The sequence below is a fragment of the Oncorhynchus masou genome, chromosome 31 (genome assembly GCF_036934945.1).
Source record: "Oncorhynchus masou masou isolate Uvic2021 chromosome 31, UVic_Omas_1.1, whole genome shotgun sequence".
NCBI lineage: Eukaryota > Metazoa > Chordata > Actinopteri > Salmoniformes > Salmonidae > Oncorhynchus > Oncorhynchus masou.
In genome coordinates this window covers 50558921-50573009 of record NC_088242.1, presented here as the reverse complement: position 1 = coordinate 50573009, position 14089 = coordinate 50558921, and the positions used below count along the sequence as shown (strand labels likewise).

Below are 14089 nucleotides of genomic sequence, written 5' to 3'. Positions count from 1 at the left end.
GACCCGATACCCAAACCTGCATATTTTAAAAACCCATGAAATCCAATGTTGAAAACATATGACATGGGGTAGTGCTGTGGAAACATAACTCAGAAAGTGCTCTGAGTGGTGCTAACCTCATTAAACACAGACTGAGTTCAACTAGCTAGAGTACACGCTCAGGATAATAACGATACAGTCAGCTTCGAGCTTCTGGGAGCTTCGGAGAGTAGGTCAGTAAGGTCATTAACAGACACACATGCACGCACGCACACACATACCGTGAATAGCGCTGTTGTGTTCGTCTCCGGGTATCCAGGTGAGCTGGACACTCCTGGGCTTCTGGTCTGTCAGCTCCAGGTCAGTAGGAGGGTCTGGTTGTTCTGGAGAAGATACACACAAGACGTGATGAGATAAATCAACTGGGTTTAGAACGGTGCATTGGAATAGCACTTTAATGGCACAGCAGCAACGCCAAGACTCAATGTTTTGGATAAAGATAAAGCAGCATGCGCCCTCGGGCCGGATGGATGGAGACGATGACGCATTTCAGAAGGACCCCACTGTGTGACGGGATGGAGAGGGAGGCAATGCTAATTACTTCACACTCACAACCTAGGAGTTTTAATTGCACCACATATCTACTCAACACATGCAAAACAGCATGAGCGTTCAAACATACGGCGGAGAACAAAAATCTGCAAACCGCACCGACAGTAAGACTGAAATCCAAAAAGGCCATAAAACATGGTGGTTAAATCAAAAATTATAGTCCCTTCCGTCCGCCCATCAGTCCAGGGTTTGGTGATATTACAAACAAACAGAATAGATGATCACATCTGCGAGCAGCGGAGCATGCTTGAGTTTGCAGACCAGACTGACAGATCCCCCACACACACAAGCGTGGAAGCATAGCTTAAGCACCCGCTTGTGTGTGATGCTGGTTTACCGTAGACTATAGCTGGAGTAGGAGCTGCCTCTGCCAGGTAGGAGGGCAGGTAGGAGTGAAGTAGGGGGGGGGGGGGTCAGCGGTTAGTGGTACAATAAGACAGACCACCTTCTCTCTCACTGGGAATTATTACACATTTAGGATAGAATAATGTTCTTTTCCGCAAAAACACTACCCCATACTCTTAACAGAAATGGTGTTATACTTCAAGGAAGGTAAAGAAAATCACCCAGTTACACTTGTACTTTGAGGAAGGATTCACAAAAGCATGTGGAGGTTGTTCGTATGAGAGAGTGAACATACCGACAACAATGAGCTCAGCGCTAGCAGAGTCCTGGTCCAGAGTAGTGACCATGATGCAGGTGTAAGTTCCTGCGTCATTCTCTGACACGTCGGTTATGGTCAGGCTGTCAGAGTCCACCACAAACCTGGGAAGACATAGTCGATGTCAGTCAGTTTAATGCCTCCTCTTATGGCCTCTTAAGTTAGTGTACAACCCTTTTGTTTGGGTTGATTTGTGTGTTTTGCGTATGAAGTCAGGAAGATTAGCCTTGATGGAATAACGGATCAACTAAAATACTGTCACAAGAGGAGACATAATATGAAGCTTGGACTGACTATTGTAGATATAATTGCATGGTGCTCCATGTTGGAAAATGTGTGTTTGACCGACCTCTCGTCGTCGGGTAGTTCTCCGTTGTCTTTGACCCAGGTCATGGTCGGGATGAGGGAGGGGTCGTGTTTTACTTTACACTCAAACACCACGTTCCTGTTCCTCTGCACCACCTTGTACTCCGGCTGCTTCAGGATACGCGTGGGCTCTGAGGGGAGAGGGGGTCAGGAAACTCAGTAAAGGAGAGCAGAGTAAGTTGAGTCAAAGGGGTAAGTTGAGCCTCCCTTGTTTCTAGGAAACCATAAACCAAAATTAATAATTTGACAAAATAGTTAGGAAGAGGTCATCATTTCATGTCAACCAAGAACCCACATGGAAAAAGTGGTAAGCGAGTTAAGACCCAAAAAATATATTTTCACCAAGTCAAATTAATGTATTGTGTTCAGGTTTCATTATACTTGTATTTGAACCAAAGTAGATATTCAAGATTGTTCAATACATCAGTTGGGGTCTCTATAAGCTTCAATACGAGGTCCTAAACCAAGCATGTAAGTGCATCCTAGTAACTGTGAGGGCTAATATCGTCAAAATGTTTGCTTTGGGGTAAGTTAAACCAATATGCTTAAAATTATTAAAAGACAAAAACGTGATTGTGACTATGTTGAATTGTGTTTGGGAAATAAAGATAGACATTGTTTTAGAAAGATAGTGGTAATATTTCATTCAGTACAGACATTTGTAGGTGTCTTAACTTACACTGTCCTGCGGCTCAATTTACCCCATGCTTGGGTTAAGTTGTACCAAGAGAACACTTTTTTTGGACAAATGTTTACATTAATTCTAATTATTTCCAGGGAAACACAACATCCTAAAATATATTTAGATAACCTACAGTTGAAGTCGGACATTTACATACACTTAGGTTAGAGACATTAAAACTAGTTTTCCAACATCTCCAAAAATGTATTGATAACAAACTATAGTTTTGGCAAGTGGGTTAAGAAATCTACTTTGTGCATGACACAAGTAATTTATCCAGAAATTGTTTACAAACAGATTATTTCACTTATAATTCACTGTATCACAATTCCAGTGGGTCAGAAGTTTACATACACCAAGTTGACTGTGCCTTTGAACAGCTTGGAAAATTCCAGAAAATTATGTCATAGCTTTAGAAACTTCTGATATGCTAATTGACATCGTAAGAGTCAATTGGAGGTGTACCTGTGGATGTATTTCAAGGCCTACCTTCAAACTCAGTGCCTCTTTGCTTGACATTATGAGAAAATCGAAAGAAATCAGCCAAGACCTCAGAAAATAATTGTGACCTCCACAAGTCTGGTTCATCCTTGGGAACAATTTCCAAACGCCTGAAGGTACCACGTTCATCTGTACAAACAATAGTACGCAAGTATAGATACCATGGGACCGCGCAGCCGTCAAACCGCTCAGGAAGGAGACGTGTTCTGTCTCCTAGTGATGAATGTACTTTGGTGCGAAAAGTGCAAATCAATCCCAGAACAACAGCAAAGGACCTTGTGAAGATGCTGGAGGAAACAGGTACAAAAGTATGAATATCCACAGTAAAACGCCCTATATTGACATAACGTGAAAGGCCGCTCACCAAAACCGCCATAAAAAAGCCAGACTACGGTTTGCAACTGCACATGGGGACAAAGAGCATACTTTTTGGAAAAATGTCCTCTGGTCTGATGGCCATAATGACCATCGTTATGTTTGGAGAAAAAAGGGTGAGGCTTGCAAGCCGAAGAACACCATTCCAAACGTGAATCACAGGGGTGACAGCATCATGTTGTGGGGGTGCTTTGCTGCAGGAGGGACTGTTGCACTTCACAAAATAGATGGCATCACGAGGAAAGAAAATTATGTGGATATATTGAAGCAACATCTCAAGACATCAGTCAGGAAATTAAAGCTTGGTCGCAAATGGGTCTTCCAAATGGACAATGACCCCAAGCATACTTCCAAAGTTGTGGCAAAATGGCTTAAGGACAACAAAGTCAAGATATTCGAGTGGCAAAGTCCTGACGTCAATTCTATAGAAAATTTGTGGGCAGAACTGAAAAAGCATGTGCGAGCAAGGAGGCCTACAAACCTGACTCAGTTACACCAGCACCAAAATCCACCCAACTTATTGTGGGAAGCTTGTGGAAGGCTACCTGAAACGTTTGACCTAAGTTAAGCAATTTAAAGGCAATGCTACCAAATACTAATTGAGTGTATGTAAACTTTGATCCACTGGCAATGTGATGAAATAAATAAAAGCTGAAATTAATCATTATCTCTACTATTATTCTGACATTTCACATTCTTCAAATAAAGTGGTGATCCTAACTGACCTAAGACAGGGAGTTTTTACTCAGATTAAATGTCAGGAATTGTGGAAAAACTGAATTTAAATGTATTCGGCTAAGGTGCATGTAAACTTCCGGCTACAACTGTATGTTAGGAAGAATAGTACATTTCCCTTGACGGAGTAATGCTGAATGTAAAACAGGGCTCAGCTTACCCCACTCGCCCCTAAAGGATGAACCAAAGCTTGTCCAGCTGTTATACATTCTTTACTGTAACCGTCCTTCAGGAATGATGTCAAAATATGACAAATAATTTTCAGCAACTCTTGGAAGTCTGTTTCAAAAAAAGCTAAATAACAAAGGCATAAAACAAACAGAGGAGACAGGGTGTTTTGTGGTCATCCCAGGCTCTCACCTTTCACCTCAAGATAGACGTGGTTCTCGGAGATGCCCAGAGAGTTCCTGGCCACACAAGTGTACTTCCCACTGTTGAGGGCCTGGGCCACGTGTATCTCCAGAGTCCCGTTCTCATGCAGCACGTAGGGGTCCCCGTCCAGGGTGCTGGACCTGCTGTCCTTAAACCTGACAGGGGATAGGGGAACCACAGGCTATGAGCTTCTAAGCTGGGAACACATTTGACTGCGTCAGATATTCTCCACCCTTCTCCCACCCCCTCCCCTTCCTCATCACGGATTTAACAATAGTGGAAACATTGAGAGAAGGGTGGAAAATCTGGATGTCGTCTTCTAAGAATTGAAATGGGCCATGAACTCACCATGTTATTTTGGGGATGGGCGAGCCGAAGGAGGAACAGTCCAGTAAGGCGCGGCTGTTCCTGATCACCTGGTAGACCTTGTTAGCTGGTGTCAGGACTCTGGGAGTTTCAGCTATGGAGACAACAAATGCTTCATGACAAACCACGTGACAACAATACTGAGTACTGAGTTCATGCAGTGTCGATCACATCATGATGCGCTCCGATGCAGAGGCAGAAAAGGGCCCTGCGTTCTCAATTCAAGTATGTGCCGACTCACAGAGAACGTTGACGAAGGCATTGGACAGCAGATATCCATATTCATTGGAGGCGTGGCACTGATAGACTGCGCTGGATCCAGTCTGGACTTCCTCGAAGATGATGGTGTCGCCCTCCACCTTCCTACTAGGGTCCTTAGGTGAATCTATCAAAGGATCAAAACAAGTGTCAAACGTGTCATCATAAACCTACAAAATGATTCACTTGTCTGAACCTCACATTGGCACATACAATGACTTAACTGCAAATGTTTGGGGAAATATACTTTTAGTGTCTGTGCACAGTGAGTGCACTGTACGAGACATAGGCAATGCCACTCAATCAATCGATCAATTAATCAATCAATACTGAGTACTCACTTTCTATGGGGATTCCGTTCATGGCCCAGGTGATGGTGGGTTTGGGGGTACCGCTGGCCCTGCAGATCAGATTACCCCTCTCTCTGGGAGCCAGCACCAGGTTTCTGGGGGTACTGATCCAGTACGGGGCCGCTGGGAGGGGAACAGGGGAGCACAAGGCAAGCCGATGGTTGGGTTATTGATTACCTCACGTCCCAAAGGGTCAGCAACAATGGCACAGTGAACAATATGGAAAGGCAGGCAACCGGTTAATGACTGAACCCCCTGCTCCAGATAACACCATTTAAAAATCTATATAGGAGCTAGATAGGCAGCATCGAAGCCCAGAAGGCAGGTAGACCAAGTCAGCCGTGCGTTCCCAACCGATTTCAGCCCTGCTCATCGCTGACTGTTGTCTTGTGGTGTTATTGAACAGCATAGTGAAAAGCAGAAAGGAAAAGTAGGACTACCGCAAGTCACAAGAGCGGTGGGTTGAATTCTAACCCGTGGCCGCTCTGCTATAGGCTACACGCGTGCCAGCCAGTCAGTGGCACTAACTGCTAAGTCACATGACAAACCTTTGACGGTGACGCGGATGGTGTGGTGTACGGAGGCCAGGCGGTTGCGGGCGGTGCAGCGGTACTCTCCGGCGTCCGCCTCAGACACGTCAACAATGCGCAGTGTCTTCTGGAAGTGCAGGAAGGAGGTCCGCTGGGCAGGGAACTCCCCGCTCACCTTACTCCATGAGACCTCTGGAGTGGGTCTGGAGGGGGGAGGAGAGGGAGGGAGGGAGGGGAAAGAAACAGATGGAGAACACATAAGAAGTTTCCAGTGAACTCCCCCCCCCCCCCCCCCCCTCCTTCTGCTTTCAGAACAGCCTCAATATGTCGGGGCATGTCGATTACGGCAGCCCCCGCACCTCTCTGATTCAGAGGGGCTGGGCTAAATGCGGAAGACATTTCAGTTGAAACGCATTCAGTAGTACAACTGACTAGGTATCCCCCTTTCCCTTTTCCCTTTCTACAAGCGTTCCACAGGGATGCTGGTCCATGTTGACTCCAATGCTTCCCACAGTTGTGTCAAGTTGGCTGAATGCCCTTTGGGTGGTAGACCATTCCTGACACACACAGGAAACCTACAGCAATAAACCCCGTTCAAAGGCATGTCAAATCTTTTGTCTTGCCCATTCACCCTCTGAATGGCACACATACCCAATCCAAGTCTCAACTGTCTCGAGGCTTAAAGATCCTTCTTTTACTTATCTCCTCCCATTCATCTCCACTGATTGAAGTGGATTTAACAAGTGACATCAATAAGGGACCGTAGCTTTCACCTGGATTCACCAGGTCAGTCTATGTCATGGAAAGAGCATCATGTTTTGCACAGCCAGTGTATAAGCACACATACAAAATGGTATAATGCATTAATAGTAGAGGTATATAAATAAAACAACATAATACAGGTCAAACAAAATGGACATTTTCTCGTTGACACTGTGTCCTTACAGTCCCTCAGCGATACACTCCAACTCCAGGACCTGTCCTCTCAGCACCATCTTGGAGCTGCTGGAGCCAGACGGAATCAGGAAGGTGGGTCTCCTCTCCTCCGCCGAGCCATCTGCAGCCACAGGGGGAGGGGTCAGAGACACAGTAGGTCACAACAAGACTTCTACTGTTCTATCTATTCTATTTCTATGGCTCCTCTACCACAGTCAGTGCTGAGCCACGGTGGAGGACCAGGTCAGGTCAGGGCTCACACACTCAAAACCCAGCAATTGACTTTCAAAGGTAATTCCTGTTTGAGCAGGGTTTTTAGTGAACCTGATCTCCGCAAGCATACACGAAATTGCCTTTAATTAAAAGTCTATCGCTGCGTGCAGGTGTTGGATTGAATCCTTGCCTTCATCACTTACTGTGAAGGTGCTCATTGGTCGAGGGGTACTAAGAGGCGGTATACAGTTCTAGAACATGTATTTTCCTATGCAGTTATAACAGTAAGCTACTTTCTAGTAGTGTAAGATAAGGATAACAAATACGTCGAGGACAATCAAAAGGGTTATTGGCGGTTATGATTTCATGCGTTCAACGAATGGTGCTTGTGATTGTGGCAATGATGATACATGTAGACATTAATTGAGGTGCATCGCAAGCATTACTTTGAGAATCGACTCTCTCCGAATTGGCTTGGATGTGGCCTCCTGACAAAATCACTGACTGTATCTATTCACAAGACATGTATCTTCAGGGTACCGGACAGACAGACACACAGGAAGTGATGCTTTTACAAACAATGAGAAATGAACTGATAGGAAATGAAAGATCGTTTTAAAAGTGGATTGGGGGGAAAGAATTAGGTCGGCTGTGTGTAAAATAATAGGACAACAAACTGTGGTGTTGGTAGTGGTTGGACCATTCACAGTTTGGAAGCTGTCAATCTACTTTGCTCTAATTCAATACATCACTATAATAGAGAGAAATCTTTTTTTTAAGTAGTCTACTGAATAAAATATATATTGTTATTTGTCCATTTACAAGATACACTACGTGACCAAAGGTATGTGGACACCTGCTCGTTGAACATCTCATTCCTAAATCATATGGGCATTAATATGGAGTTGGTCCCCCGTTTGCTGCTGAACAGTCTCCACTCTTCTGGGAAGGCTTTCCACTAGATGGTGGAACATTGCTGCGGGGACTTGCTTCCATTCAGCCACAAGAAACATAAACAGCCTTCCCCAAACTGTTGCCACAAAGTTGAAGGCACAGAATTGTCTAGAATGTCATTGTATGCTGTAGCGTTAAGATTTTCCTTCACTGGAACTAAGGTGCCTTGCCCGAACCTTGAAAAACAGCCCTAGACCATTATTCCTCCTCCACCAAACTTTACAGTTGCCCCTATTGCATTGGGGCAGGTAGCGTTCTCCTGGCATCCGCCAAACCCAGATTCGTCTGTTGGACTACCAGACGGTGAAGTATGATTCATCCCTTCAGAGAACGCGTTTCCACTGCTCCAGACTCCAGAGGATTGTGCATGGCTATCCTAGGCTTGTGTGCCATGGAAACCCGACAAACAGATCTTGTGCTGCCGTTACTTCCAGATGCAGTTTGGAACTCGGTTGGGAATTGCAACCGAGGACAGAAGATTATTACACGCTACGTGCTTCAGCACTCGGTGGTCCCATTCTGTAAGCTTGTGTGGCCTACCACTTAGCGGCTGGGCCATTGTCGCTCCTGGATGTTTCCACTTGACAATAACAGCACTTACAGTTGACCGGGGCAGCTCTAGCAGGGCAGAAATTTGATGAACTGACTTGTCGGAAAGGTGGCATCCAAGGACGGTGCCATATTGACAGTCACTGAGCATTTCAGTACGGGCCATTCTACTGTCAATGTTTTCCTATGGAGATTGCATGGCTGTGTGCTCGATTTTATACACCTGTCAGCAACGGGTGTGGCTGAAACAGCCCGAATCCACTCATTTGAAGGGCTGTCCACATACTTTTGGCCATGGTGTGTATGGGGATGGCAAAGGTTAGAACCATCATGCAATGGTTCAGCATTTGAAATGGTGTTAATAAATAGTTGCTGTCGGAAAGAAAGTAGTCTCTCACAAAATGTGAGTTCTAGTATTGGTTTACTACTACGGGAAAGGGTATCACTAGGGTAAAGGGTTAACGCTGGTTATGTGTTTGATTGCTAATATTGGTTCCCTCCTAACGTAGGGACAGATCACTAAGGAAAAGGTTAAGGGGTTACTGTCATGTTAGAGGTTGGTATCTAGTTGGTTGATTACTACGGGAGGAGGGTGACCACTAGGGGGTACCAAAACTCACCACTAAGAAAATCAGTTTCATTGTACAAAGCAGCAACAGTCTCATTGATTGCATCCACTGTAACACAACAGGAAATAATCAAACATGCCACATGTTGAAATCGAGTGATGTAAAAAAAAAGCAGTAAAGGGAATGGACAAAATTAACATAAATGCTTGATTCTAAAGTCAAACCGTGTGAACGGAACAAAATACTGGATACTGATCATACATAAAAAGTACACAGTTGAAGTCGGAAGTCTACATACACTTAGGTTGGAGTTATTAAAACTAGTTTTTCAACCACTCCACAAATGTCTTGTGGAGTGGTTGAAAAACTATAGTTTTGGCAAGTTGATTGTACAAGTCATTTTTCCAACAATTGTTTACAGACAAATTATTTCACTTATAATTCACTGTATCACAATTCCAGTGGGTCAGAAGTTTACATACACTAAGTTGACTGTGCCTTTAACCAGCTTGGAAAATTCCAGAAAATTATGTCATGGTTCTAGAAGCTTCTGATAATCCACTTCATTTGAGTCAATTTGAGGTGTACCTGTGGATGTATTTCAAGGCCTACCTTCAACCTCAGTGCCTCTTTGCCTAACATTATGGGAAAATCAAAAGAAATCAGCCAAGACCTCCACAAGTCTGGTTCATCCTTGGAAGCAATTTCCAAACACCTGAAGGTACCACGTTCAGGGCACAAGCACATTCACACCCACATGCAAGAACACACATGCTCGCATTCACTCGTGCGCACACGCACACACTTACGGTTGAGCACTGTGACGGTGATGGGTTGTTTCTGCTGGATGGTCTGCGTGTGGGGGAAGCGGGCATAACAGATGTAGTCGTTCCTCGAGTCCTCCTTCAGGACATTGGAGAAGTACAGGTCTCCATTCAACGCCTGGGACACGCGGCTGCTCTGAGGCAGCCTCTGGAAGTCTAAGGGAGGAGAGGAGAGATGTGTTGAAGTCAAAAGGGAGAGACATGTTTTATGCCTGGGGATATCCCAATGATCTGAGTCCGTCTCTGGGAGGCTGGGCAAGAGTGGCAATTAGGAGGAATGTCAGTGAGCAACAATTTTGAGACTTTAGTAAAATATCTCATTTCATTTCATCATTTACAAGCAAAGAACCCAGAAAGAAACAGGACAGAAGATATAAGATTTCCCCATTCAGAAACTTGGGTGTGTGCATTTCTCCTTCTCTATGTACAGTACGTAGCTAACAGGCCTAGACACAACAAATAGCATGCAACTTACTGATGTTCATCCAGAAGATGATGGGAGGAGGCAGGCCGGCAGGGGGCCGGCACTGTAGCACCAGAGACACGCCCTCCTGAACGATGATCGGCTCGTTTCTTTCCTTCGACCACAAGGGCGACCCTGAAGAGGTGGAGAGGAACACACTTCATAAGTTAGATAGACCAAATACACATGAGGAAAACATGGTATACTGTACCAGTGTGTGGTTTCTACAGTCATCGAATGTCAACAAAAGGTCTGACAGAATGAGGGGACATGGAGTTCTGGCTATATGGAATGAATGAGTTCTGGCTACATGGAAGTAGTGAGTTCTGGCTATATGGAATGAATTAGTTCTAGCTACATGGAAGGAATTAGTTCTGGCTACATGGAATGAATGAGTTCTAGCTCTATGGAATGAATGAGTTCTGGCTATATGGAATGAATGAGTTCTGGCTACATGGAAGTAGTGAGTTCTGGCTATATGGAATGAATGAGTTCTAGCTACATGGAAGTAGTGAGTTCTGGCTATATGGAATGATTGAGTTCTGGCTTCATGGAAGTAGTGAGTTAAAGCTACATGGAAGGAATGAGTTCTAGCTACATGGAAGGAATGAGTTCTAGCTACATGGAAGGAATGAGTTAAAGCTACATGGAAGGAATGAGTTAAAGCTACATGGAAGGAATGAGTTCTAGCTACATGGAAGGAATGAGTTCTAGCTACATGGAAGGAATGAGTTAAAGCTACATGGAAGGAATGAGTTCTAGCTACATGGAAGGAATGAGTTCTAGCTACATGGAAGGAATGAGTTCTAGCTACATGGAAGTAGTGAGTTAAAGCTACATGGAAGTAGTGAGTTAAAGCTACATGGAAGGAATGAGTTCTAGCTACATGGAAGTAGTGAGTTAAAGCTACATGGAAGTAGTGAGTTAAAGCTACATGGAAGGAATGAGTTCTAGCTACATGGAAGTAGTGAGTTAAAGCTACATGGAAGTAGTGAGTTAAAGCTACATGGAAGGAATGAGTTCTAGCTACATGGAAGGAATGAGTTCTAGCTACATGGAAGTAGTGAGTTAATGCTACATGGAAGTAGTGAGTTAAAGCTACATGGAAGGAATGAGTTGTAGCTACATGGAAGTAGTGAGTTAAAGCTACATGGAAGGAATGAGTTCTAGCTTAAATAGGTGTATCCAGGTAACCATTATTATCATGCTGTCTTTCCACATGTTACCTTTACCTTCCATGAAGAGAGCATTGATGATGGAAAATACATCTTATTCGTGTCAAGAAAAGAGAGAAGAAAGATTGAATGGTCACAAATCAGAGACACATTAGAGATGAGCTCAGTGGAGAATAGAGTGAGACAGACACGGGGTGATATGAGAAGACCGAGAGGTGAGATATCGGAGAGACAGACTGGTGAAAGGCCCGGCGAGAGTAAGAGAGAGCTAGAGAGAGAGGGAAGAAAATGAGAGAGGGCGAGAGGGAGACAGACAGAAAATGACGTCGAAAAGGTGAAAGCGATAACACATCTTAGAGATGCTTACTGGACTGTCTGATGACGATATTGTTTGATACTGCAGTCCCATGTTCGTTCCTGGCCGTACACTGGTACACCCCCTCATATGACTCAACCTTCTCTCCACTGATGTCCACCACCAGGGTGCCAGAGTGGGGTCGCATTGTGACCTTGGGGTCCTGGTCAATGTCAAAGTGGGTCCCGTTCCTGGTCCACGAGAAGCTGTAAGTGGGTTGATGTCAATGTTAAGTGAACATCTAAATCCCTTTATCTGTCATTGTAGCAGAGTATTTTATATAGCTAATAAAGTGGCTAAGCAGTATATCTGTTCGGGATTTAGCCGACTACTCTGTCATTTGACACAAGTGCGAGCGGTACAACAACTGGCTTTGTGTGTGTGTGCGTGTGTGTGCACGTATACATGCGTATGTGTGTGTGTGTGTGTGTGTGTGTGTGTACCTGGGATGCGGCTTCCCCTTGGCATCACAGTGGATGACGATGTTCTCCCGAGGGTCGATGATGAAATCCTTGGGAGACTGGTGGGTTATGGTTGGTGGCTGCGGCACTACGGCAAGCACAGAGGGACACAGTCATATCAATCCCTGCCCTTCCTGCAGAGCTAAGTTTTCAACTGTTATTGATCAAGCACACAGCGAGCAGGGCTGCACCGGCTCACTACACTGAAATTGAATCGGGCTAAATTGCTGACCTAAACATTCAGATCAAATCATTGGATGATGGGAACATAAAAGCATGCAGGGGACTGAAGTACAGTCCTGGATAATCTGCTTCATAATCATCTTTCTTCAAACGTATTTCTCTCCAAAGGAACAGCAGACGGATTTATTATTTAAAATAACTGATATGAGGAATCATGCCTTTACGTGTTTTACGGGACCTGACGTTTCCCTACTGAATCACAGCAAAACCACACCACACAAAAGGAGCAAACAAATCAACAACAACAAGAGCACTGCATGCAAGTCAGACCAATGCTCAAATCCACTCGAATCCACACGGAGAAGCGCAAAACCAACAGCGACAATACAAGAAATGCCCAAATTCACGACGCAAAGTGCTCAAGTCACAGTCTCTGTGGTCACACTGAATTGACGCAGGCATGGTGACAGGGGAGCTTCACTTACATCCTTCCAGAACTTTAGCTTTTCTCCCAAGAATCAGCATACATTTTTGGACATAATAAAGAGAGCCAGACATTAGTGTTGAAAAAGTAACCCCCCCCCCCCCCCCCCGTTGCTCCCCTTCAGAAGATGGTGGGCAGAAGAAGAGTTAGTTACCTTTTCCAGACATTGGATAACTTCCAACACGGTCAATGATTCCAAACATTACTCACACAACATACAGTGGTTATATTTCCACATTATGTATTTGGTGTGGGCATGGGTCTCTAAGCACTTAAAACGACAAGAAAACCTACTCTTCTTACTCGGCGAAGGTATACAAATGTAATGAGGCAACAAGGTACGTGTTCATTAGAAAACCAAGTAGCCACATTTTTACAAATGAAAGCCTTGGATCAATAAAGAATATTATTCTCACAACCTCTTACTGACTCATCTTACAGACTCTGTATCCATATCAATACAGCTTTGACTTGAAGAGTGAGGCCAAAGGAGAGAGAGAGAGAGAGAGAGAGAGAGAGAGAGAGAGAGAGAGAGAGGGAGAGAGAGAGAGAGAGGGAGAGGGAGAGGGAGAGGGCGAGAGAGAAAGAGAGAAAGAGAGAGAGAGAGAGAGCGAGAGAGAGAGAGGGAGAGGGAGAGGGAGAGGGAGAGAGAGAGAGAGAGAGAGAGGGAGAAGGAGAGAGAGAGAGAGAGAGAGAGAGAGAGAGAGAGAGAGGGAGACTATGATGTGTTAAGTTCTTACGGTCTAGTGGGAGCCAACAGTTACAAAGAGATGACTCTTTCGAGGTTATTACAACCTCTTCCAGACTCCACATTGCTTGAATGTTCTTGACTGTGATGTGTTAATAGTTCTTACGGTCTAGTGGGACTTCCAGAGCGTTGCCGGGGTTACCCAGGAACAGCATCAGGAACACTGTTGCTCTCGCCCTCGTCCTCTCCATGATTGGTCGTCTGATGCAAAGGTCCTCCCCCAGACAGAGATAAGTCCCCCCTCTCCCCTCAATCAGAACCCCTCGGCCACGTGCACATTCACAACTAGAGAGAGAGAGAGAGAGACATAGAGAGACAAAGAGAGAGTGGCAGAGGGGGAGAGAGGGAATGGCAGAAGGAGAGAGAGAGAGAATAGCAGAGAGAGACA

The 14089-nt window shown here is 44.8% G+C and overlaps 1 protein-coding gene across 14 annotated transcripts in view; it reads right to left on the bottom strand.

The window, feature by feature from the left end:
* LOC135524085 (neuronal cell adhesion molecule-like) overlaps positions 1–14089 on the bottom strand; it is a 112262-nt gene that overhangs the window by 14411 nt on the left and 83762 nt on the right. For 4 of the 14 annotated variants that reach the window (XM_064951275.1, XM_064951274.1, XM_064951281.1 and 1 more), the window contains exons 3-19: positions 13808–13986; positions 12955–12972; positions 12269–12374; positions 11838–12031; positions 10308–10430; positions 9818–9988; positions 9060–9116; positions 6733–6844; positions 5806–5990; positions 5249–5380; positions 4891–5034; positions 4632–4743; positions 4272–4438; positions 1602–1749; positions 1232–1356; positions 929–958; positions 261–362 (exon numbers count right to left, since the gene is read on the bottom strand). In XM_064951275.1, the coding sequence (XP_064807347.1) occupies positions 261–362; positions 929–958; positions 1232–1356; positions 1602–1749; positions 4272–4438; positions 4632–4743; positions 4891–5034; positions 5249–5380; positions 5806–5990; positions 6733–6844; positions 9060–9116; positions 9818–9988; positions 10308–10430; positions 11838–12031; positions 12269–12374; positions 12955–12972; positions 13808–13892 (2011 nt within the window). In that variant the 5' untranslated portion in view covers positions 13893–13986. Of the gene's footprint in view, positions 1–260; positions 363–928; positions 959–1231; positions 1357–1601; positions 1750–4271; positions 4439–4631; positions 4744–4890; positions 5035–5248; positions 5381–5805; positions 5991–6732; positions 6845–9059; positions 9117–9817; positions 9989–10307; positions 10431–11837; positions 12032–12268; positions 12375–12954; positions 12973–13693; positions 13713–13807; positions 13987–14089 lie in introns of those variants that run through there. The other 10 variants (XM_064951277.1, XM_064951285.1, XM_064951276.1 and 7 more) reach the window with 7 other exon arrangements.